General features: G+C 40.1%; 1 protein-coding gene across 2 annotated transcripts in view; it reads left to right on the top strand.

Annotated features, from left to right (window-relative positions):
• FOCAD (focadhesin) overlaps positions 1-26,244 on the top strand; it is a 197,284-nt gene that overhangs the window by 58,748 nt on the left and 112,292 nt on the right. For both annotated transcript variants that reach the window (XM_067553150.1, XM_067553151.1), the window contains 2 exons: positions 23,622-23,726; positions 24,151-24,252. In XM_067553150.1, the coding sequence (XP_067409251.1) occupies positions 23,622-23,726; positions 24,151-24,252 (207 nt within the window). The remainder of the gene's footprint in view (positions 1-23,621; positions 23,727-24,150; positions 24,253-26,244) is intronic.

Raw genomic sequence — 26,244 nt, forward strand, 5'->3', positions numbered from 1 at the left:
AGCCTTTTGTTTTCGTTGGTCGAATATTGCCATGAGGAATAAGGAGATACGTCTTCTGTTCCTGGCTCTGTCATCGACTTGTTGTGTGAACTTGGGCAAGTAGTGCCTCGATTTTTCCAGTGTGTAAAAGGGGGCTGATATCTCAGGGGGAGTACTAGGGATTGACTAAAGTTTGTGAAACACCGTGAGACCTTTAATAGGAACTCTTAAATAAGTGCTTTTACTTTTAGCTAGATTTCTATTGAATGGTCTCGGGAGTGAGTCCAAAACAGTGTTGAGTGCATTCTTGTGATAGCTTTCGAAACTTCAGTTAGAAAAAGGCTTTCCAAACTGTAAGATGCTTATGCTTCAGCCATTACAAAAAAGAGAATGCATCTCCCTTTTAGATTATTTTTCTTTTCTTTTTAGGTGTAAGCTCTGCAAGGTTAGAAAAATGACTTTAATTTGTCGTCTTACCCAATAAATATGAAGAATACAATGCAAGAAAATTGTGAAAATCTACTAAGCCATTTCTGGCTTTTCATGATCTCATAAATCACTCTAGCTGCCCTCTTGTGGTTACGATAATCTCAGTGTCCCTTGATGGCTGTAGATTTACATTTCAAAATCACCTGAATAGTGTGGACTATCTTTGTCTGCTTCACTCCCTCTAAATTCAAGCCAGTTTTTTCACAATATTCATATGCGTATCTGCACAAGCTGAAAGGCAAAAAAACCAAAAAACCCAGGCTTTATTACTTAGCAATCATAACACCAGATTGTCATGTGTGTGTATTATGTAAGACCAGGGTACTAAATTGAGACAACATAGTAGATTGTAAAATATTCATGTTTTTATGTTGGAAAGCAAAAGAAGAGAGTCTTTAAAAGTTTTAGATGCTCCTGTAAGTTAGACCAGCTTCATTTGCCAGTTTCTTAAATGGACTTCTGTTTCAAATGCTAGTTTGCATACCCTTTAGAGCAGGAGTTGGCAACGTGTGGCTTCAGGAGTAGGCGATTGGTTTTGTAAGGTGTGCCGTGTGCTCTGGTCCTGATCCAGTGAAGTATTTAGTCCCATTGAATTTAGTAGGGCTACTTGAGTGCTTACACTAGAGCACATGCTTAAGTGCTTTGTTTGATTAGGGCCATCATGAAGTGCTTTCAGAGGTGACTATACTCCACAGGTTGGAAAAGATTTTAAAGCAGGTACTAGCATTGTGTCCCCTATTGAATGCCAACTATTCATCTTCCTCTCTTTCTCTCTTCAGTGTTTTGTGTTTATGGGTTTTTTTCTTATTCTCTGTGTGTGTCGGGTGGACGGTTGCATATACACATGGCTTTGGAAGGCTATTGTAATTTATTTGTTTTTCTTTATTACTTTTGAGTTTGGTATTTTTCTTTTGCCCGTCCCCCGTTCCATAGCTTTGTATTTGTGTTTGGCTATGCTTTTTAAAATTTGAAATTTTTCTTTTTGTTTTTAACTTTCCTATCATTTTTTAATAATATATTTTTTGTTTTTTAAAAAAATAATCACTTCAAAGGTTTAGACTTTTGTTTCCCATTTTTTAAACATTCTGTTTATTTATATTTTTTGGCAGATTTAAAAGCATTTAGCTTTAAATATGCTGGCCAGGTCACATGGAAATATTAGTTGACCCTTTTTATTCTCAGACATATGACAGCAAATTCAAAAAAAATATGTCTTTCAATCCGGAAAAGATTACAAACTCCTGGAGTTACTCATCAAGTCTATGAGCATTGTGTGGGCATGGAAGAATCTGTAGAATGTGTTTCATTTACATGAACTGCAAGCTCACTACTGTGAAAAAAGGATAAAATGTATTATTTATGTCTAAGCCAACCAGCCAACAAAAAGCCCTTTGGGTGCATTGCTCTGCAATGTAGCTGAGTTTCCAGGAATTGGATAACCCCCTGAAGTCATTTTACTCATTGTTTTCTCTCTCACCATCAACCCACACATACAGTGCTTTGAAAAAGATCTCTGTGCATGTGGAGGGGTAGTTTGCTACCGCTTCAATGTCCACAATGCTGATTAAGTCAGGAAGTAAATTATAGATGTAACACATTAGCAAGAGACATGATAATGAGGAGGAGTAGACAAAATTGCAAACCAAAGCTGAGGGTTGCATCCACCTCAGTCTGTCTGCAAACCCACGCAATGTGCATTCCATCTTCCATGTTGCAGTCAGTGGAAAGAGGTTAGCTGCTAACTCATCCTTGTAGTATTGCCATGCATTTCTGTGAAGTGAACAGGGAGGTGCTGTGTTTTGTTCGTTTTCTTATCATTTGAAGTTCTTCTGTCACGCTGTGCACAAAATGTATGAAACTTGTCATTGAGCTGATGTTGGGTAAGATATAGTCTCATTCTAGTGAGCTCAGAGGTAGTTGTGGATTCAAGGTAACACTGGACAGTGATTGGCTTTTGTAACGTTCCCAGAATAAGCTGTGTTGTCTGCTGGCTAGTTCTGACTAAGAGCAGGATTCTTTTGGACAAGGATTTTGTTTGCTTTGATTATTATTTTTATTCTTTGTTCAATGCTGTGTGTGCTATGTTGAACAGCTATTAGTACACAGACTGCCTCTGGGAGTTTACAGTCGAAGGCACCAATCCTGTAAGGATTTATTCATGTTCTTAACTTTCAGCACGAGTTGTCCCATTGGCTTCAAAGTTAAGCATATAAGAGAATCATACAAAAAACCCCAGACATGTTCTTTCTTTCCAAGCTGTCTTGCTCCATCCCTCACTGTGACCACTTTGTTAATCATTTCTAGTATCTCACTGTAGTTCTGAGTCCCCTGCACGCCAGTGACTCCCTCCCCTGGCACCACAACAGAGTCATAGTCCTCCTCAACCGTTAGATCCGTACTCCTCTCCATGCTAGAGAGCAGCCGTGTGTAACAGAGCAAAGACAAAAAGGAGGACATAAACTAGTCACAACCTTACACTAGCAGTGTCAGACAAAAGGGGACTCCTCAGATTGTTGCGGCAAAAGGGCCTGCTGGAAACTACCTCTGTTGCTCCAGACTCCCATTGCTTCCCTCACCTGCACCCCCCAATCCTAAAAGACATGCTTGTCTAACAATTCAGAAGAAAATACCCTTGCTTTTTTGTTTTTTCAAATAGCACCCTTCGATTCTGTAATATCTGGTTGCAAAGACCTTGTGTATATAGAGGATGGAAAACTATTACTTGGAAGTCCTACCACTAGATTTGTTTTCCTGATAAGCCTTTTGCACTTGAAAAACGTCAACTTGCAGCACAAAAGGCCGAAGTGACTCTAAACTAGATAACCTTCCAAAATGGTGGTGATGCTCTTTGGTGGGAATAGCAGTCTGCAGGTGTCTTTTTGTGGAAGATTTATATGGTATTAATTCAAAACAGATAAATGTAAACTATTTTGGGAAAAATGGGAACCTTGGGATTTTTTGGTCATCCTTCCTTCTCAAATGGCTTCATGTGTCTGTGCTTGCGGTCTTCAGTTGGGAGAAAAAATCGCTTTTGAGTTAGAGTAATGGGAAAATATAAAGATTTGAACTGTAATGGGCACTGTGACTGTGGCAGTCTGTTATAAATTATTTGCATAGTCATGGATCAGGATACAGGTTAAACACAGGTCATCACGTTCGCAGCTATAAAAATGCATTTTGAATTTGAAAAACTCAATTATTTGAATTGTAAAGTGTTTCTTTGAGTTTATTATTAGCAGAAGATTTTTATCACAGAATCTCTCTTTTAATCTAAAAATGTGAGCTATAATGGATTTCAGATTTTTATATGAAATATATTGTCAGCTAAAAGACTTTTTATTGATAACTAGGGTTGAGATGGTTTTTTATCTTCCACAGTCAAATCGTATGCTTGAGTGCCAAACCTTATTTCTCTGTCTGTTATGAGCAATCAGTTACAGGAGAGTTGGGGCAAACATTTTTACTTTATTCACACAACTTTGATAAACAGAATCAGGCAACATTTAAAACAAACAAACAAACAAACAATCTTTAGTGCCTCACTCCAGGAGTCAAACACATGCTTTTAAAATGGGCATGCTAGGAATAGCACAAAAGCACTGACAAATAATATTGACATAGTGTATATTGCATATAAAACTGTAATGTACATGAGGGGAGAATGGCTGATCAAAATAACAGTGGCAGAGTGTAAAGCTTATAGGCAACGGAAGTTGGTGGCCAGACACGATATAGTGGTCTCAAGCCAGTGGTGATGGGTTAGTATATAGGATGTTATATCTGGGTATGTTTCTGCTGCAAATGTGTTATTTTGTTTAGCAGAGGAGAGGCTTATATTGCTTCCCTTGACATAACTCTCTTGGCAACAGTTGTCTAATTAATGGAAATCCATTTCCAAAGAAAGTCTTCAGTTAAATCAGAAATACATAACCAGATTGGAGAGGCAGAGTTAGCAAAACAAACTAAACTTAGAGCAACTGAACAGATTGAAATATTCTACATTCCTCCTTATAGTCATTAACTTTGTTTTCTTCTTGCAAGGCAGTTCATGGGTTAAGTTTCAGCATTTAAAACAAATAGCATATAATCTTCTCTCTGATTGGGACATCATGGGTTTACTAACAAATTTAAATGTAGGGCATATGACAGCAGCAGATTGAGTTAGATGCATGGTAGCTGAGTTCTGTGTGTGATAAATAACAGTCCGTTCCACAGCTTGAAACATTGAATGTTAATGCCTCGCTTCCTAATTTTTTAATATGATTGTTCAAAAATTCAATAAAGAAATGATTTAAAAAAAAGACAGAGAGAGAGAGTATTAATTTACAGAAATCTGCAGCCTGCAATATAAGCAGAATGAGCTGAGTTGAAGGCCTGTGGAAAGATTCTGCTCTCAATGATACTGGTGAAAAGCTCCAGAGGGGTTGCCATGTTAGTCTGTATACAGCAAAAACAAAAACTCTTATTGTTTTTGCAGTGATACTGGTGTAAGTCTGGAGTAACTACACTGACTTCAATTTAATGGATTCAGAGAAATTAAAATGCAAGTCATTATGCCAGATTCATACAGGTGTGACAGAGCAGAATTTGACCTAGACTGTAACTTCTAGTATGAATGTCTTGCGTTGCTTACTGTATGACTAAACCTTAATGATAGGCTTTTGTGTGCTAATATATTAAATCAAAGATTGAGAGAGGCAGCATCAAACATTAGATTAGATGACCTGTCTTCACTGTAAGTAGGAAGGCCTGCCTGGCTAGTGGAATAATCTCTGTTAATATTGTGGACTATTTGGACACAAGTAGCTCCAGTGACCTATCACAGTGATGAAGTGAAGTTTAAAATTACATCAGGTTTTTTTTTTTCTAATGACCAGCAGCAGGTGGGTCCAAATGGGTTGGGAATTACTACATAAAACCTGAAACTCAAACCATAACTATTTGTTATCCTCTAATTGGGTCACATTTGGTCTGCAAACAGGCACTGTGTAGACAGTGCCTTTTTGTTTTAGATAATTGTAAATTTTAAAATGCTTTTCTGCAAAGAATGTAAAGTATCTTACTTCAAGTATCTTCTTACTAGTACCCCATAATAAAGCAATTGTGTAATTAGTAATACGGTTGTCATTCTTGTAGGTAATCTTCTAAAACTTGGAACAAGTAGTATACTGTGGTGTTTAATTTTGTGGGGATGTATCCGCTGTTGATCTCTAGATAAGGGCTGCCAGGGAGAAGTGTATGTTTTGTATGGAGGGTTGCATAATAATACCATGTACATTTGTCCAGCACTTTTCATCCCAGAAGATCCCTTGACCTTTTACAGGCTAAGGGCCCGGTTGTTGTGTTTGGCTAAGCTCTGGAGAGAACTCTGTCCTCTCTGGCAGTGGGAGAGTAAAGCAAAGGGGGAAGTAAATTTGTGCCTCCCCAGACCTGGGGCCATCTGACTCAAGTCCGGTGCCTGGCATAAATTAGAGCGATCCTGAGGCTGCTCTAATTTATCATGACTGTTTATTGCTCCAAGGGAATATGTGGTAGCCAGGGATCACCATGATGAAGGAATAGTCGAGCCACACACCCTTTTCCATTATCAAGGACCAAAAGGGGAAGCTAGCTAGGAGCTGCTACAACAACTTCAATGACAGGTGCAAAGCAGGTTGACTGGACCAAATAGTCTATCCTGTGTATCTACAACACTGGAATGACTTTCCCACTGTGTTGCTAGTACTTCTGGAAAAGAGCGTGGAAGCAAGGTAGTTATCTGGACATGATATGGCAATGTGCATGTGATTGGGAAATATCAGCCATGATAGCAAGACAAACCCTTGTTTTTACAAAAGCATCCTGGGATATTTCATGTGCACTAACAGCAGGCAGACCTTAGGTTTTTAAGTCTCATCTAAAAGATTCCTACACAGTAAACTGCAAGGAGCTCAGTGTATTTGTCTAACAGTGTTGACTTGATCCTTCATCATTATCAGGTTTCAGAACTTGTTGGTAGAGTAGGTATTTTGGAACTGATGAACTGATCACTCAGGAAGATCCTCCAGTGTAATTATTTCGTGATTGGATAGATGGGGAGTGAACAGTTTCCACAACAGTCACTAGAGGATTGCACCGTCTTACCCCAAGGCTGATTCCCAACCAAAGCCATGGCTTTTTATTTTGCATTGCTACATGCTTACTCTCGCTGTCAAACAGATAATCTCTTTCCCCAATATGCCAACTAATCCATTTTGAATTCCCAAATAAAATCAGTTCTCCCCATCCATTAAGTAGTTTTGCTCTCCCAAGTAAAATAATCTCTGAACTTTCCTCCTACATCAGTTAATCAATTCTGCCAACTTTCCCTTCCAAACATAAAACCAATTCTGATATGTACACCCCACATAATGTCCCAGTTAATAAATTTTGAGCTCTTACCTAGTTAATGGATTCTGCTCCCCCCCTCCGCCCAATAAATGAATTTGGGGCTTTCTTCTGTCCTGCCCAGCTAAATGACTCTTGGGTCCCTATCTCTTTACAAGGGCTCTGCTGCTTTCACTGCTGCTTTCCTGGATGTGGAGGAGGTTGGATCCATTTTGCTTTCTCTCCACCATTCTTTTCCCCTGGAGAGAAGAGGCTACCTGACTCCACTTGCCCAGTTAAAATGTCTGCTTGCCCTGAGTGAGTGAATGGGTGAGATTTTCATGTGCTGTGTATAGGCAGTCTTGATAAGTGATACCTGAGGGGAAGAGTATAGAATTTGTGTTTTGGGTTTAGTAATTAGGAAATTGTGGAAATTTTGCTAAATTAAAATATAGCCATTTTTTTCTTTCATTCACAGGAAAGTTGTTAATAAAGTAGTTTTCTGGACCACCTATATGGAAAAAAAGAAGGTGTATGAATACAAACAAGATTTTACAAAGAATGCGTGACAGTAACTTAGACTAAGTGGCTTTAGGAATAGCAATTTTATGTAGCTGCATAAATGTATATGGTGCTTTACAAAAGGCGAAGAATATAACAAGCAAAATGATGTGTGGCATTTAGTGCCTTTATTCTACGGGTGGGAGGAATTCATCATCATGGCAAATCCCAAAGGGACGTGGCTTCCATGTGTGTAGAGAAGCACCTGGAATGACCTCTGACAAATTGCTTAAGCTGTATATTCAGTTTGTGTCTGTGACTGGTAATCTTATTGCACCGGTGAAGCTTTTGGTACACATATGATCTCCAGATGTACAGTGACGTTCCTTGGTTCACATGGATCAGAATTTGTTGGTCTTCCATTCTAATATGTCCATACCAAGAAAACCACCGAACCCAAACCAATGCTGATGGAGGCAGTTGCTGGGTTCAGCTTTGATTATCCTCATTTCTGATTTTGTCCTGCCACTTGATATGGAGTAGCCAGTGAAGTCGATGAGAATCAAAAACGTCAGTCTGGTGTTTTGGAGCCTTCCTCAGTGCCCATATTTCACTTCCATACTATAGTTAGTATAACTGTGATTCTACAGATCTGCATCCTTATAGCAAATTTGATGTTATGACATACCCACAGAGACCTCTGAAGGGCCCAAAATGTGACTGTAGATGCTGCTATACAAGTGTCCACATCTTTTGAGCATCTTCCAGCACTGTCCAACTCTATATCCAAATATTTGACAGTTACCACCTGTTCACTGTCCCATCCAGATAGGTTAATACTGAGCTGGTTGCAGTCTGGAGCTGGAGGCTGCTAAATGGCCCGGGACTTAGTTTTATCCAGATTAATAACCAGACCAACACACACTGCTTCTTGTCTGACCAGCTGCTGTGATTTACGAAACTGAGCTAACACAACAATGCTTTAATGGCCTTAAGCAATTCAGAATAGAAAGCCATTTGATAACTTAGTTTTAATAAAAGATTTTGGTTGAACTGGACTAATTTTGGCCCGTTAACTGGCTATCTTCAAAGTTGGAGGCACATTTTTGTTAGCAGAAGCTGATAGTCAATGTCAAGTTCCGTACCAGTATCTCAGCAAACTCATAGATCCGTGTCCATTGAGAACATGATTGACAAAAACCCCAGTGGAACCACTTGGGCTGTACCAGGTCCACTTGTGAAGAGTGAGTCAACCATCACCATGTCATTTGGCAGCCTCAAAATCCAGCAGTCCTTGCCCATTCCTGTTCTTCTGCCTGATACCCAACTTCCAAAGAGTTACTTGCCCAAATGTCATCCTTACTTCAGTCCACAGATAGGAAACCGAGGATCATGATATCTTTTTCTCAGCGTTTCATTGCAGATGGACTATGTTTGCTGGTAAAAAATTATCTGCAGCCACATTGCTGGCCTTGGTATTCGTGGGATTATATACTGGAAGGGAGGTAAGATGCCCACAGCTGGTATGGAAGCAGATGCTGATAAGTTTCTCATTAATCACTCGCCAACCCTGCAATGCCCATTGAGCATTATTTGAAAATACAATCCATCAGCAATCCAGAGCAATTGGACAGGTCAGCCTAGAGAACACAAACATATGGTCCTTAACTTTCTTTTCACCACTTCCTGGCTGGTCCTCTTCAGATAAAATGCACTTATGAATGCTCTGGCTTTTCAACTGCTTGACAAGGACAGCTTTAGTTGTTTTCGGACAATGGTTGAACATTTCAGGCACTGATCTTGCATTTGCCACCAACACGCAGGATACTGAAATGGGCCTTTTGTAAGTTTCGTTAGTCATCTTCTCCACAACAGTGGCAGATAAACTCTTGACTGTTTTAGCTATGAGGACAATTCATCAGATTGTTGCAGAAGGCTGGCTTCAGTATAAACTGAACCCAGAGGGCAGGAGTTGAGGAAAGGCTTGTCGCAAAAAATTGGGTAAAACACAGAAGTAGGATTTCCATGTATTCATTTTCTTCCACCCTTTTCAAAGCCTTTGAAAGACAGAGAAAGTTGGCATACAATAGAGGACATTCCAAGTAAGGGAGGTGTAAGAGGGGGCCTGTTCCTTTGGCCCCAGGCCTCTGGATTTTAATCTGTTCTCTTCAGTTATCAGATCCAGCTAGGTAGGGGGGTAGGTCTTTCCTATAAAGGACTAAGATATTGCTTGAATGTAGCTCCATAGACTTTACATCTCTTTCTTAAGTTTTGCATTTCTTTTAACTCTGCCTCATGAGAGCAATTGGGGCTCAAAAACAGATCTTCCATTTCAATTTTGAAATACCTTTTTGACACTGAGACTACAGTATCTATAATAAATTAATGGAGCATTTCAGAAATCTTCTGAGGAGTAAAAATAATTGCAATAGCCAGTTTTGCAGTCAGTATCCCTCTTCCCCCCCCCCCCCCCCTTTTCCCAAAGCCTATGGATCACTTTTGTCTTTGCTTTTTCTGTTTTTTCCCTTACCCTAGTGCAGAAGCCTGAAAGCCAGTTTTATGGATCAAGTTGAGTGATTATATTTGATCATTTTTTAGATACCTTACCAACCGAAGAGTGTTGGAGTAATGGTCTGAAACATTCTGGAAGAAAGTCCAGAAATCTTAAAAGGCCAAAGAATGAATTGCAGTGCATATATTATCATGCTATCTTAAATCAAATCATTACTGAGCTGCACTGACACATGCTGTTCAGGAAAGACTTTATACAGTCCTTTTAATCGGATGAATTGTCTTGTTGTGCAAAAACTGTTATTACACTGTGTGTGAAACCAACCATGCTGCAAGGGGAAAAAATTAAATCGTCTGACTGAGAGGTCACTTGTGAATAGTAACACAAGATCTATTACCATTATTAGAGGATTATGAGGCTCTAGAGGACATTCACTCTGGTATGGTTTTCAACTGCTGGAATGAAATATTTTAGTGGGTAAATGACACCCTTCTGGGAAATTCATCTAAAGATGCATTATCTCCTGTCCTTAGGAATTGGGGGGGGGGGGGAGGGCGGAAGTGGGGAGATGACAAAAAGCAAAATATATTCTCCTTATTCAACTAAAAGCTATTCTAGGTCTGCTGATATTAATATTAGAAAATGGCTTTAGGGGAACAGGCATATTACAATACATTCTTGTGGACAGATTACTGGAGAGATGTTTGCTACAGGTTTATCAGTTTATCAGTTAGGATGCTGGAGCACATGGAATTCTATAGAGCATAAAGGCCAGATTTTCAGAAGTGCTTAGAACCTACAATTGGGCCAAGATCTCAGACAAACAAACAAAATCCCCACTCATGTAGGCACCCAAATGAAGTGACCAGATTTCCAAAAGTGCTCTGACTGTTCTCACTGGAAACTGCTATGTGCAGAACACTTTTGGAAACTAGCTGTTTCATTGAGGTGCCTAAATGGGAAATGTTGGGGCATGAACTCTGGAAATTCTAGTCCTACAAATCCCATGTTAGAAACTTTTGAGGTAAAACCTAGAAAACTCATTGCAGTTGTATTTGCTTTTTGTTTGGGGGTGATGAGAGGTTCCTAGTCTCTCTAATATTACACAGTAAACAGAGATGAATTCTCCCATGTAATCTGTATTTAGGCTACACCCAGTGGACAACAGGCCTCACCAGGATCTATTACAGAGAGTGACCCAGGACCTAGGAGTCCAGGCCTCGAGTGGACTCTATGGTGGACATCTTAGCACCTGTCAAGGATGGCACTGCCTCTTATTAAAACCATTCAAAATACCACCAAAACATTGTGGCAGACACCAGCCTCCATTCCCCCTACAGGTAAGGGGATGGAAAGAGAGTACTTTGCACCCTCCAAAGGCCATGAGTTTCTCTTTACCTACCCGCAGCCAGGGTCACTGGTGGCATCGGGGGTAAACGAGAAAGAGAGGCAGAGGCTGCAAGGCACAATGCCTAAGTCCAAGAACTTGAAGAAGCTGGACCTCTTCGGTAGGAATGTGTATTCACTTGGGGGCTCCAGCTTCGCATCGCAAACCAACAAGCGATATTGAGTCGATATAATTTTAATTCATGGGAGACCATGACAGAGTTCAAAGAGCTGCTTCTGGCCGACTCCAGATAGGAATTCAGAACAGTTGTGGAAGAGGGCCAGGCCGTGGCAAGGACCTCGTTGCAGGCCACCTTGGATGTGGTGGACTCAGCCATGCAAACCATGTCATCAGTGGTCACCATGAGAAGGAGCTCTTGGTTGCAGGTGTCTGGCCACCCTCCAGAGGTCCAACAAACTATTCAGGACTTGCCTTTCGAGGGTTCAGGATTATTTGCAAAGCAGACAGACTCCAAACTCCACAACCTGAAGGATTGAATGGCAACACTGATTTCCTTGGGGCTTCATACGCCATCCACCCAAAGAAAGCATTTTAAGCCACAGTTTACAGTTTTATCTGGTACAGCCTAGGCAGGACTACTCTAGGAAGCGAGTAACAGGCACAGGACACTGCAACCTCCGCCCAACCAAGGCCAGGGCTCGGTAGGGCAATCCTACAGCTCCAAGTGAGCATAACAGCCAGAGACAAACTAGACAAGGTAGTTTCACTTCCCCCTCAGGTCATCGAATCCCTTTTGTGGAGGCTCAACCCTCAATCGGTGTGCGCAGGAGTGCTCTTCTCCAGACCCCAACTGTCATTGTGTCCAGTCACGGACACATCAGCATTGGGGTGGGGAGTGCATCTAGGAACTCTCAGAACTCTAGACCTCTGGTCTTGAGCAGAGCTATCGCTACACATCAGCATCAAGGAGCTGAAAGCAGTTCACCTAGCATGCCAAACCTTCCAGTTCCATCTACAAGGCAGATGTGTATCAGTCTTGATGGACAATACAACAGTGATGATTTATATAAACAGACATGGTGGAGCACACTTCTCTCTTCTGTATTGCGAAGCCCTCAAGTTGTGGGATTTCTGAATAGTTCACTCCATACACCTGGAGGCATCTTGCCTCCCAGGATTGCAGAATGAGCTGGTGAACCATCTCAGCAGATCCTTCCACTGCCACGAATGGTCTATTTGCCGGACATTGTGAACAGCATCTTCCAGCAGTGGGGAGTTACCCAAGTAGATCTGTTTGCAAGGAGACTCAACTGGAAGTGTCAACGGTTTTGCTCGTTCCTGAACCACAGCCCAGGCTTGATCGCAGATGCATTCCTCCTTCCTTGGAGGGGTCACCTGCTTTACGCATTCCCACCTTTCCTGCTTGTTTACAAGGTCCTGCTCAAAATCAGGAGGGACAGAGCCTCCGTCATACTGATAGTCCCAGCCTGGCCCTGACAACATTGGTATACGATGCTACTGGAACTGTCGGTAGTCACTCCGATCACTTTGCCTTTGGTGCCAGACCTAATCACACAGGACTCCGTCCACCTCCAACATCCCAACCTCAAGTCTCTCCACCTCACAGTTTGGAAGCTTCATGGTTAAATCCCATAGAGTCAGCATGCTCGGGGCCTGTCAGAGAGTCCTCCTCGGCCACAGGAAACCGTCCTCCAGGATCACATACTTGGCCAGGTGGAAGAGGTTTTCCATTTGGGCAATGCAGAAGGGCATCCCTCCAACACAAGCATTACCCTTGGACTATCTGCTGCACTTGAAGCAGTTGGGTCTGGCAGCATCATCCATAAATGTGCATCTAGTGGCAATCTCTGCGGCCCATCCTGGGGTGGATGTTCAATTAGTCTTTGCTAATCCGATGGTGATACGCTTTCTCAAGGATCTGAACAGACTATATCCCCATGATTGCCATCCAGTACCGGTATGGGATCTTAGCCAGGTGCTCTCCAGGCTAATGGGACGTCCCTCTGAGCCCTTAGCAACATGCTCACTCCTCTACCTCTCATGGAAAATGGCATTTCTGGTCGCGATAACCTCAGCTAGGAGGATGTCTGAGCTCAAGTCTCTGACATCCAAACCGCCATACATGGTGTTCCATAAGGATAAAGTAGAGTTGCGACCACGCCCGGACTTCTTCCCTAAGGTGGTATTCCAGTTTCATATGAGCCAGGACATATTCCTCTGAGTATTCTTCCTTAAGCCGCACATCAATAGCAGGGAACAGTCTACACTCCCTAGATGTCAGGCTGGCACTGGCTTTCTACATCAAAAGGTCAAGACCATTTCGTAAATCAAACGAACTCTTTGCCACAGTAGAGGACAGAATGAAAGGTCTCCTTGTATTGTCACAGAGGAGTTCATTGTGGATCATGTCCTGCAAGAGGACTTGCAATGACCTTGCAAAGGTGCCAGCCCCGGCACTGACAGCACACTCCACAAGGGTGCCAAGCCTCCTTGGCAGCATTCCTGACACATGTCCCTACATAGGAGATCTGCAGAGCTGCAACATGGTTATCAATCCACACGTTCACCTCACATAATGCCATCACCAAACAGCCCAGGGACAATGCAGCATTCAGCAGAGTAGCGCTTCAATTAGTGATTCCGTGAGCTCTGACTCCTCCTCCTATGGTTAACTTGGGAGTCACCTACTTGGAATCAACAAGAGCAAATGCTCGAAGACTCAAAAATGGTTACCTACTTTTTTTTTGTAACTGTAGTTTTTCGAGATGTATTGCTCATATCCATTCCAAGACCCACCTGACTTCCCCTCTCAGAGCCAGCCGGCAAGAAGGAATCAAAGGGGTGGCGGGTCAACAGGGACTATATTTGGCTCCATGGAAGTGCAACTCCAGGGGGCGCCTGCACCAACCTGACGGTTACCGGTAGGGGAAAAACCTTCCAATGGTTGTGCACGTGGTATGCACCCACCTACTTGGAATGTTACAAAAGTTACAAAAAGGTAGGTAACCTTTTTTTTTAAATTGTGGATCATAATCCTTGTAAAGCATTGTTGTGTTTGGGTATAACTTTATTATTGAGCTGATTTCAGGATAATTTTATCATTAGCTGTAGCACAGGAGCTGTTTGGGGGGGAAAAATCTATTTAAAAAACTCAGACAGGAGAAAGGGAAGGGGGAAATTATGGATTCTCTTGCTCCCCAATCCCCCTCCAATCAATTACAACATCTGCTTTTAAAGAGACTAATTGTTTTGTAGCTTTAAAAAAAATGACCAAATTGCAGGGGATGTGTGACTGTGCATATAAATCCTGTTGGTTTGGGGAGTAGAAGCTTTTGTTACACATAGATCATTGTGTTGCATATTTAAACATATTTTTAAAGGAGTGACTGTTGTGATGCTTGAGCCTCTTTTTCAAACACAGTAATTAAAACAAACCCAAAATAAACAAACAAACAAAATCCTGGAAACCCTTTGTTGGGTTGCTAATGAGAGGCTTGACCTAACCGCTGCAGCTCAGGGGATGATGAGGGATGCAAAATGCACTGTTGCTAGGCAACACATTTGTCTGCCTTCTGAGCATGTTCATATGCACCAAGAGCTAATGAATGTTCATGGTAGGTTTTTGTAACTGTTCAACAACTGATGAAGAGTTCATATTTATTTATTTATCTTTGACAGGTACCCAGGTCAGTCTTGTTTATCCTTTAAATTGGGGGAAGGGGTTTTTATACTAAAAGTGTATTGTTTTTTCTAAACTCACCATGTTTGTTTTTTAACTGTAAAAGTTCAAAAGGAAATACCAGTAGAGGGTTGTGTAACTGAGAGCTATATAAGTTTACTCGCAAGTGCTTAATGTTTCCATAGAGTTTCAGATAATATTTCAACAGCTACTAACAACAACAAAAACCTATTTACTGTGGGGATCATAATTGTCACAGAACACTATGCAGAGTTCTTGGATTCATGCTCCTCATATAATGAGCTGATAAGAACACATCACATGATGAGCTAATATAGACCCTGGATCTCAAAGTCAGCTTCTGATCAGTACAGAGTGAGGATGGGACTGAGGAAACTGACCTTTCAGGACTTGCATGCTGCTGTGACCAAATGTAAACAACTGGATGGTGTCCAAACTTAACTGCAGCAGGTAGGAGAAACATCCAGTGTAATTACAATTGAGATCCAACTTCCAAGAGAGAAAGCGTGGTTTAATGGTTAAGGCACTAGTTGAGGACTTGGGAGGCTTGGATGAAAGTTCCTGCTACATCACAGGATTCCTGTGTGACTTTGGACAAGTCATTTAGCCTCTCGGTGCTTCAGTTTCCCCAATTGCAAAATGGGAATAATAGCTCTATCTTTCAGGGTTATTGAGGGTAAAATACATGATGCAAGATCATGAGGCAATGGGAGTCCTTTAAGTATGATAGATAGAATGTCCATCCTGACTCTCCTTTTTCAGTTTTTCATAGCTTTCCTGAACAAATTCCTCTGAGGCTGAAATTGTCCAGGCTTGGTGTCATCCCAAAGATTATTTTCACAGTCTTTCGGTGGCACATCAGCAAAGTGCATGGGTGAAATCCTGTCCCGATTAATGTCAAAGGGAGTTTTGCCACTTACTTCGGTGGAACCAGGATTTCACCCTAAGCTCTGCAAGTCTGCAGTCTTTATCAAGATCAAGGAACTTTCAAGCTCTGTTGTCACAGCTAGTCGATCTTATAAGCTCTCAAAGCCAAGGAATTCAGGATATTTTTCTCTCTCATTTTTTCTTCTTAACAAAGCCGGGAAATTAAATGCAAAAATTCTAATTTTAATGGAATTTTCTGGTTACAAAATCAAACTGTCAAAAGTCAAGACATTCCAAAAAATTAACACTGGAAATGTAACTCACCCACATTGTGTAGGTATGCAGTGTCCCTTCTTCCTCACTACCTGTAATCTTTACAGTATCACATATGTGAAAAGGATAGGATAACTATTATGACCAAATTAATATTGTGGCAACAGTCTAATTTTTGTAATAGCCTATCTTTTAAGTGCTTGTTTTTTCTTATCTTTGAAGTAGTAATATATTTGCTGCTTGTAATTGATAATAAAGTTAAAACATCTTAAGACCAAGAAGAAAGAAAGAGGTGGGGGAGAGGCATGATTGGCCTAAAGAATGCTGCATATTCAGTCACTAATTTCATTAAACAAGGCCAAAATTATGAAAAAAGTCTTGTTACAAACCCAGACAAATTTTTGAAATTTACTTAAAAAAAAAAAAAAAAAAAGAATTTGTAGATTTCATTGCCCTTTCTTTCTTACCTCACAGAATGGAAGTCAGAATGCCGGGCAACACATTAATCATTGTAGTTAATCTGTTGTATTGCAGCCAAATTATCACCATTGAGGACAACTATTCATTCATAAACCATAGATATAAAACTCTTACTTTTTTCTAACATTTTAAAAATTGGTCAAGTTTAGATTTGAAGATTGTAATACCGTTGCACAGTAAATTCCCCAGAATATACTCCAGTCTTCTTACAGAGGGGGAAAGGTTTTGCTGAAGCTAAACAATTATGTTAGGTCAGACAGCTATGGTATAGTACCTTGCTTATCTGTGTGTGGAAATTTAAAAAGATATGTAAATTGTCTCGTCACTAGAAGTGAATAGCTTATTATTACTGCCTAGAAAGCAGGAGCTGTAAGTATAACGTGATATGAGATAAATGATCCTATTAGGGTGAGGCTTGGTTTATAAACTTCAGTTTTCATAGAATCATAGAAATGTAAGACTGGAAGGGACCTCAAGAGGTCTTCTAATTCTGCCCCCTGCACTGAAATGGGACCAAGTAAACCTAGTATAACCTGACAGATGTTTGGTCTAACCTGTTCTTAAAAACCTGCAATGACAGGGATTCCTCAACCTCCGTTGGAAGCCTAGTCCAATGTTTAGCTACTCTTAGAATACCTAACATAAATTTCCCTTGCTGCAGATTAAGCCCATTATTTCTTTTCCTGACTTCCATGGAACATGAGAAATAATTGATCACTGTCCTCTATGTAACAGCCGTTAACATATTTGAAGACGTATCAGATTTTCTTTCGAGACCAGAGAACAGGCACATGTATTCTTGATGTATAATGCAATACCCTTTTTTCTTTACATGTCCTTCCTGAGTTAACTGTATCCATCCATACCATCCAATATTCCAACCAGGATATTTATGCCATCAGGTTTGTGATGCCAGTTAGGCCATAATTTAACTTGTGTCTTAATACTTTGAGTTCTTCCTTTATTCCCCATACTCCTTGTAATTGTGTATAGACATCTAAGATGTTGAGCAGATTCCCCACTGTTTTCCTTCTTGTTGGTGCTGTGACACTATCATAATTTTTCATTTCCCTCCCAATATCTAGCTGTCTGTCAAGGTCACCTTTTTATTCCTATCTGTCACCTGTGCTGTTTGAACCTCAGTAGGTTTTCTTGTTTTGCAAACTCCTAATTTTTTCTTAGCATAAGTTTTACATTAATAGAATCTGAAAGCTGTTTTGCTAAGAGAACCTTTTATCCAGTTAAGTAAAATTGTAGTTTCTCAATTTTTTGCCAGTAAAAAGACTCCAGAATATATTAAATGCTGAGAAAATGAATGTATGAGTGATGTAAGAAATAATAATAGTCTTAGTAGGTTGTTGATCATATCCAGAATTTGTAGTGGCTTAGAAGAATTTTTCTATCTGTTCCCTCAGAGAGAAGGGGGGCCAAATCTGCATCCGTGAAGTCATCTCTTATTAATCACATGATTTTCACATTTTTGGAGTGCATCTGTTGCCGTTTGGTGGGATATAAAGTTAAAAGTAAGAGAGAAGGGACTTTCCAGGCTGGACAAAGGTCAAACTTGCTCACCCTCCAACTGGATTGGAGTGATACCTGTGATCCCCAGATTTTGCTCAGGAAGTGCCTGGTGTGAGTGAACTGGAATCACAACCTTAAGGATCCAGGTAAATGTGGAAGAAGGCACGATTCTTCTAGGGCACCACAACACCAAGAAGGACTGCGACTTCTCCTTCCCTGAGGAAGGAGGAGACTAAGACTATTAAAGAGCCATCCTTTTCTCGAAGTAACTTTGTTCTTCACCTTTTTTCCTCTCTTTTTGGTAATCTATCTGGCAGGGATGCCTGATTTTTTTTGTAAGTGATTATTTTTTTCTCTAACACCTTGTGCGCGCGCCAGTGTTTAAGAAATAGCACATGCATGTTCAAATTTTGAGTAAATACTATCCTCAATCACTGTGTCACCCTGGGTTATAAAAGTGTGTTTCCAGAAACTATTCTGTCCTAAAAAGGGAAGTTAGATATAATTAATCACTCTGCATCACAGTGTCTAGATAAATCATGGGGAGAAAAGTCAGCCCTAGAAATCACCTAGGAAGAGCAACCTTAAGGAATTTGAGTACTGCTGGATAAGGCTGAGAAGTAGACTTTGCCTTCTTAGGTCTTCAGGCTTAATATGTGTAGGGTTGAGTACCTGTTATGTTAGTTTCATGATTTAAGTCTTAATTATTAAGTTTTGTAGTGGTTAGTTTTAGCTAGAATATTAATTGATTTTTAAGTTTGTCTTTTATTAATTTGTAATAAAACCAATACAAATCATATAGCTGGTTTTTCTTTCAAAATTGCAACACGGGTCCCAAAACTCTTCCCAATGTCCTGGATCATTTAGCTATCTATCTAAGAGCTACTTAACTCTATCTCTAACTTTATACCTATATCCCTCACAGGGACCATATTTTCTTAATTAAAAAAATGGGACATTCTTGCAGTAACATGTTAAGATTGTGAACTAATCATATAAAAGGACAAAAGTGCACCTTAAAAATTATATATATATATATGTATGTAAGTGCTGATATTACTACTGCCAGTTTCTGACTCAGTGGTGACTCATGCATATTTCTTAAAGTAGAGGGATGTCTTTGTAAATAGTTTATCATGAAACCCTGAACAAATGTTGTTTATATTTATTTTGAACAAACAAAACAGCTTTGATAGTGTCTTTTCATTTGACTTTTCTCTCCAAATTTTGTTCATTATATTGAAAACTTGTTCCCTGGGTCTTTTTATTCCTGGTATACATGGATCAAGTTCTGCTCACTACAATATATCTTGAACAAACATTTTGTGATTACAAAAACAAAATCAGAGTATTTCATGGTGACATGAAAAGCTGGAACTATCTTAGTAAAATTGGGATTTATGATCACATTGTATAAAGAATAATGAATATTTAATGTGTGAATTAGAAGTGAAATAAATTTGTTAGATGCCTTGGTCTTAATCTGCAAAGCTATCAATTGTTCAGGACTCCACTACAGCAGATGCCATTTATCACTCTTCTAGACAACTGCATTCTTTCAAATCAGTGAAGTTAACTAGGCCAAAGTTTTTTGAGAACTGGAGATAGAGCATTTTTGATTAAAGACACTCGACTTTCGGAACACATATCAAATGAAACCAACGTCTTGCTGTTAATGCACTACAAGGCTAATTTATTTTTCAGAGTCTTTCATCCATAACTGTTAGGGACCGGAATGTGTGTGGTCGTGCCTAATGCTTGAAGCAGAAGTCAGACCTAGTTCTCTTAGCAGATGTCAGGAACCCCTACTCAGAGGCCAGATGCCAAAACCAAGGGTCAGAGTCAGGAATCAGAGCTGAGGTTCACAACTGGGTTATTTGGAGTGAGGCAAGGCAGGAGCTGGCCTGGAACACAAGGTGGGAGTAAGGCTGGGAATGAGCAGGTGCAGGAGCTATCGAAGTTGTGAACAGATGCTTTGAGCAGCCCGGTGCCCAGCTGTTGCTGATCTTAAGAGCAGAGCTGCTAATCCCCTCAGCCAATAGGGTGGCTTGGCCAATCAGGAAACTCAAGCACCACAGTAATATTCTGATAAATAAATTGTCTCCATTGAAACTGTTTAAAAAAGATTAAACATTTCTACTGATACCTTTTGTAATAGCTAGTTTTATAAATCCTATGTTTTGGGCTTCATCATTGTCATAGGAAATCCCAAAGCAATGTAGCCTCCTTGCAGATTATGTACCTCCCAGATCAGTCAATTGTGCTGCTATACAAGTATCCACATCTTTCAAGCATCCTCCAGCCAGAGATGCTGCCCCATTATTTGACGGTTGCCAGCTGCTCGATGTCCCACCCGGACAGGTTAATACTGAATTGGTTGTAACCTGGAGCTCAAGGATGCTTGGTGGTAATACCCAAGGACTTAGTTTTATCTGAGTTAATAACCAGACTAATATGTGTTGTTTCTTGCCTGGCTAGATCAGGCACAACAATTCATAAGCTGAGATTAAGACATATAAGAGCATCTCTTCAAACATCCACTCCTCTAATTTCGTAAATGGAGTAGGTCCTATTTTTTTAAAAAGTGAAGTTGTAAACTAATTCATTACCACATTGGTATTCTGTTTGTAATTATTTATTATGTTCACTTCTGTGTTAAAATTTAAAAGGAAAAGTAATATTTAAACATTTGGGTGAAAATTAACCTACAGTACCAGATTTTCAAGATATCGCCCATGCAGGATTTTGTTTATAGAAGAAATTATCATGCATGTAAAATTGAAGGATGTGAAAATGTGGCCTAAAAAATTAGTTTGCCCCAAATCAGCACGGCTTTACCTCGATATCTGCCTGCCCTCCTCCCTCCGTTCATTCCTTTTTCCTTTCTGGCTTGATTCTTCTCCGCCATCCTTTCCCTAGATGAAAACCGTTGTTTTATTAAAAACATAAAAAGGTGAAGAGCCTTCCAGTTTCTTTATTAATTCTACAGAGGATTGAAAGCACAGAACAAGGAGAGAGAACGGGGACGCTTTCAGATTGACATAGCAAGGAGAAAGAGAACAGTGCACTATGAAACTTGCATTAAAATGCACCTTTGGATGAAATTCTACTCTAATGTACATTACCTTAAATTCTTGGACTCCTTTATAGGTTCTGCTACATCATAGCATCACAAACCCTTTGTTACATTCACAGCAGAGCTATCGTTATGTCTTAACTTTCCTAAAGGTTGCTTCCTTTATTGGTGGTGGGTCACCTTCTTGGAAAGCAGGGGGAGAGAATAAGTAGCACTTTAGCTAAAACTGTGAGAGAAAAATCTTAACAAAAGGAACCACTTTTGCTAAGGGATCCCAAATAAATAATTTGAAAGCCTACAAGAGTTGTCTTTCAACTTAAGTTAATTTTTGTAAATATTTAAAGCCTAGGCCCCAGATGAAAAATCTGGATCTGGCTTTAAAATTCTTTAAAAATTTGAGAAGTTCAGATCTGGAGTTTGGTTTGATCCATTATAAAGATGGTGGCAATTTGCAAAACAAATTGTTTGGTTTTTGGTTTGGGACCAAATCTGATGATGATACATAGAAATTTGCAACCTGAAGGTTATAAAATCCCACTAGAAAATCTTTCCCCCATTGCTAGATCAGTGGCTTTCATTTACTGGGAGGGATCTTTTGTATGTTATGAGAATTTATCATCTTCTGGCACACTGGGATGTAGATTGGTACCAGGAGAAAACTACATTCTGCAGCCATAGTCAAAAACACTATATCTCACATGCATAAAAGATTGGCAAAAACATACTGATTTTTTTCAGTGGGGTTTGGGATCTCTTTGACTTACTACTACCTTGAGGGATTTAGGGTTTTTGCTGCTCTGTCTTTTATCTGAGCCAATTTACTCATTGCTAATACATATAGGATTTGGTTTGAGGTTATCTTTGTGTTTCCAGCCAACAAAATTGTCCAATCTTGGGATCATTGAAAAAGTTCTGAGGTTACAGTAATTTAAGGTAACAGAAAAAATTTGAAACTGTGATCCACTTAAGAAGCAAATACTAAGACTGAAATGGAGAACTCTGTAGTTCATTGACAGTATAATGAAAATAATTGCTTAAAATCCAAAAGACTTGAAAATAATAGACTAATAATAAAATCCAAAAGACTTGGAAAGTCCCCGTATTATGAAACACTGCATTTCCTAACCTGCGTTACTGCTCTAGGAGAATGATGGGATCCCCTGATGCAGGTTGTTACATGAAAGGCTAACTCATGGTTAAACGTAAGACATTAGTATTTTATGGAAACCAATATCTGAAGGAAAGGGGAGCTGAGGGTTAAGTAACGCTCCTTTTTCTTCATTGTCACTTTGTGGAGCCAATACTTAGAAGAATGCTACCATACATTTAAAAACTCAATAAATCATGTTCTAAACGCAGATAGGTTGAGAATTGTAATACAGGGTCATTTGAATTCTAGTAGAATGACAGAATTGAATTTCAGCCCTTGCTTCATTGAGATGGTATGTGGATTTTTCTGATGTACCTTCTGTTCCTTTCAATGAAAGTTTGGCGTGAAAATTTCAAACTAAGATGAATTTGTTACGCAAATTAGATGAAAAGGAAATTGAAGACTTTTCTGTGGGTTCCACTAGATCTGTGTGCTCATGATGTTTAGGCCATTTTATTTTAAGCAAACAGTGGGAAGCGTCTAAATCTTTACATGTGCGCAACAAGACGGAAAATCTGTAATTTTTACGAAAGCAATGAAATAAACTGGTGAGTCTTAAGCTTGCTAATTTTGATTTAAATAAATAGCTACATTTACCTCAGTATTTTTAGTATTTCTTATACTTCTTTGTTGTTAATATGAGGAATATTGCAAATACTCTAAGGCCTCAGCAGGTTTTCAAGAATGACCTCTGTAAAGTGTTGCATTATGTAGTATAACAAAGGTTATGATATAATTCAACTAAGCTTTGCTTTTGGAAGTGATGTGGTGTACTTGAGGAGCATTGTTGGTCTAGTGGTTAGAGCATGGGACTGTGAATTGAAAAATGGCTTCAGTTCCTGCCACTTTTTTGCCATGTGACCTTGAGCATGTAATTTAACCTCTCAGTGATTGTTTCCCCATTCATAAAATGAGGCTAATCTACTACTTATTAACTCATCGACCTTTGTAAGTCCTTTTAAGATCTATAGATGAAAATGGCTGTGTAAGGGTTGCTTGTGATTCTTATTATTTCATTACTTTGTTCATGTTATCCATTTCTTCCATTAGCCTAACATTTATTGCCAAGAGTTTGATTGATTGATTTTTCCCAAAGAAGTCAGCTAAGGGTGCAGGACTTGTAGGTTCCAAGAAGACAATTAAAAAAAGCTCTAAATGAATCCTATGAAATGTCCCTCTTTCGATCTCCCCCCCCTTTTTCCTCCCATTAACTTAATTTTAATGCAAGAAGAGTGTTGAGGTAGATGTTCTCTTGGATTTATCGTTGGTCTTTACATAGGCTGTTAACCATGTCATAACAATTGGCTTCTTTGATACCAGTGGTGTTTTTTATGTATTACATGTTTTCCATTATTTTAGGTCCCAAATCTAATCCCAGTTCTGATGTTTAAATTGGGAAGGCCACTGGAGCCCTTTTTGTACCGGGATATTTTGTATACTTTGCCTACTCTGGGTGTACACAAGGTCAGTATGAATAGAAATCGTGCTTCCATCCAAACATGATTTTTTTTAACCAAGTGAATATTGTATTAGTAACTAGTTACATGGAATGAATGAATGTAGACATGGATATGCATAATTTGCTTAAAATTATAAGTGATTTGTGAGCTTCAGCATAACTCTTTGTTTAATATTTATGATGGGAATATGACACTAGTTTTAAAGGATGTTATGCATTGTGCTTTAACTATCTATACTGTGTTTATATATCATGAAAATGTCCTTTAGAATCATTATGCACTAAAATTTTGTTAGAAAATGACTCCCAGTCTCTTTTGACGCTGCACTGGGCTTCATTATCAGTTTGAAATATTTGGTGCAAATGAAGACCTCTCCTTGTTCAGGGATATTAAAGTAACAAATGCATGTGATGAAAAATCTGTTTCAGGTCTGCATAGCTCAGATTCTACATGTGATACAGGTGCTGGGGAGCACGCCAAAGCTTAGACCTGTTACTTTACGCCTGATGACATCTTTGTGGGAGAAACAGGTTAGAAAAATGGTGCAGTCTGTGATGTTTTGGAGGTCACCCAGACCAATAAAGGGTTCTTTCACTCTCTGCCTTAGAAGTTTGGGTGCTTAATATTGTGCTGCTATGGCTCTGAGCCTTGACACCACTAGCCAGCTTATAAACATAAAGATCTCACCCTGGTTTCAGCCAGCCTAGTTACTCCTTGTAGGGTGACCTCAACAGCCCTCTGGTCCCAAGTCTCCCCAGTTCTAACTACCACAAGTTCTTACCTGCCAGACACTTGGACTTTTCCCCACTGATTTATCACCTCCCCAAACATGCCCCCGACAGCAATTCTGGACCCCAAAGCAGAACAGTCAATGGTCCCCCTAGAAAAGGGTTGCTGAGGTCTGAATGGGCTTCTGCAAGAAGGTTTTACTTATTTATTAAGTGCCATACAGTTTTCTGGGAAGCTGAGGTGGCAGTATCTGCTACTTAGCTTCCCGGGTCCCTTGGTCTCCCCGGGGAGATTACTGATGAACCTAGGAAGCTAAGTAGCAGATACCGCCTCTTCAGCCTGCCTGGGAACCTGCATGGTACATAATAAATAAGCTCAGCTCAAGCGAGGGGCAGAGAGCACAAGCAGCGGGGGCCTCAGGGCATAGGGGGGATATGGAGGAGAGGAGGACATGTATCTATCCTCCCATCTGCCTGGGCTCTTTTAAGTCACCGGGCCCCTGGGCAGTGGACCCCCTTGCCCTCCTTGTTGGTAGGCCTGCACCCAAAGGAGTGAAAGTTGCCCCAGTTATCAGTTCATTTGGCACATACACGCCACACAGTTTGCACAAAAGAGACCTGCTTGGGGTAAAAATAAAAAGGTTAATTTAATAGAATAGGCTCAACGATGAAATAGCAATGGAAGCAAACACATACAAGTTACACAGAAAATAAACATAAGCTGCAACTTAAAGTTTTACACTTCTATATTAGATAAATTCCCCTTTCTAATACAAATTACCTATTGCCTTTTAACTGTTTCCCAGCATGCCCCCTGTTATAGAACTGATCCAGCACTTCACGGACTACACCCCATGTAGATGTTGGCCCTTAGTTTCTAGATGCCAAACCTCCACAAGCCTGCTTTTAAAAGGCTCCCCCTGGCCCCCTTTTTTTTTCTTGGTCAGGTGACTGGCTCATGGTTACTCAGAGTGGGGGAAACGGCTTCCTTTCATAGTTTTCCAGGACTGGGGTTCAATGTCTTTCCATTAACTTGAATGGTTTATCAGTGGCCTTTTCCTGGGTTCTACAGTGCTAGGTGCTTGGAGCTAATCTTGTCTGGCTCGGAAGGCAGCCCTTCCCTGCCTGGCTGACAGAGTTGAATATTGCAGCACAAATTATTAGCATAGTTTTTTTTATCTACACAGATACAAAAATTCATAACCATAGTCTGTATACATATCTCATAATGACCATCATGTTCAGAACATTATAAGCTTTCATAAAAGACCTTACTTGACACATTTTACACTCAAGAACATTGTATTCAACCAGTTGATTCAATTGTTTATTCTTTATTGATTCAGACCCTCTGTTCTCCTCTTGGGGTGTTGTCACATTCCAGGGTACAATCCAGACCCGTGAGGGGTTGTCACGGTCTACCTTGCAACCTGGGGTGCTGCACAATGTTTTGCTGTTGGTTGTAGCTCCCAACCTGGGCCACTAACAAGAAGCCTACCCGCATGCAGGTCACATCCTCAGTGTGTCTATATAGCTACAACCCTGGTCCAGCAACTCACCCAGCAGCCTGTCAGCAACACACCACCCAGTCTGGCTTCCACCATCTTTGGTTACTACTTGCAGGGTGATCACAACATACTCCCAGTCCTGAATTTTCCCAAAACCTGTGTTCTGCTCTGTCCAGCCCTCTCCTGAGCAGTTCAGATATTATAGGTCCATTGCCCTTGTAAAGGGTCAATATTCAACAGTCTGCTACTTTAAATGGAGTTTCCAAGCAGTTTAGTTTAAACACAA

Source organism: Emydura macquarii, unplaced genomic scaffold, assembly GCF_026122565.2.
Source record: "Emydura macquarii macquarii isolate MOO-44397 ecotype Brisbane River unplaced genomic scaffold, CSIRO-AGI_Emac_v2 contig_1451, whole genome shotgun sequence".
Taxonomy (NCBI): domain Eukaryota; kingdom Metazoa; phylum Chordata; order Testudines; family Chelidae; genus Emydura; species Emydura macquarii.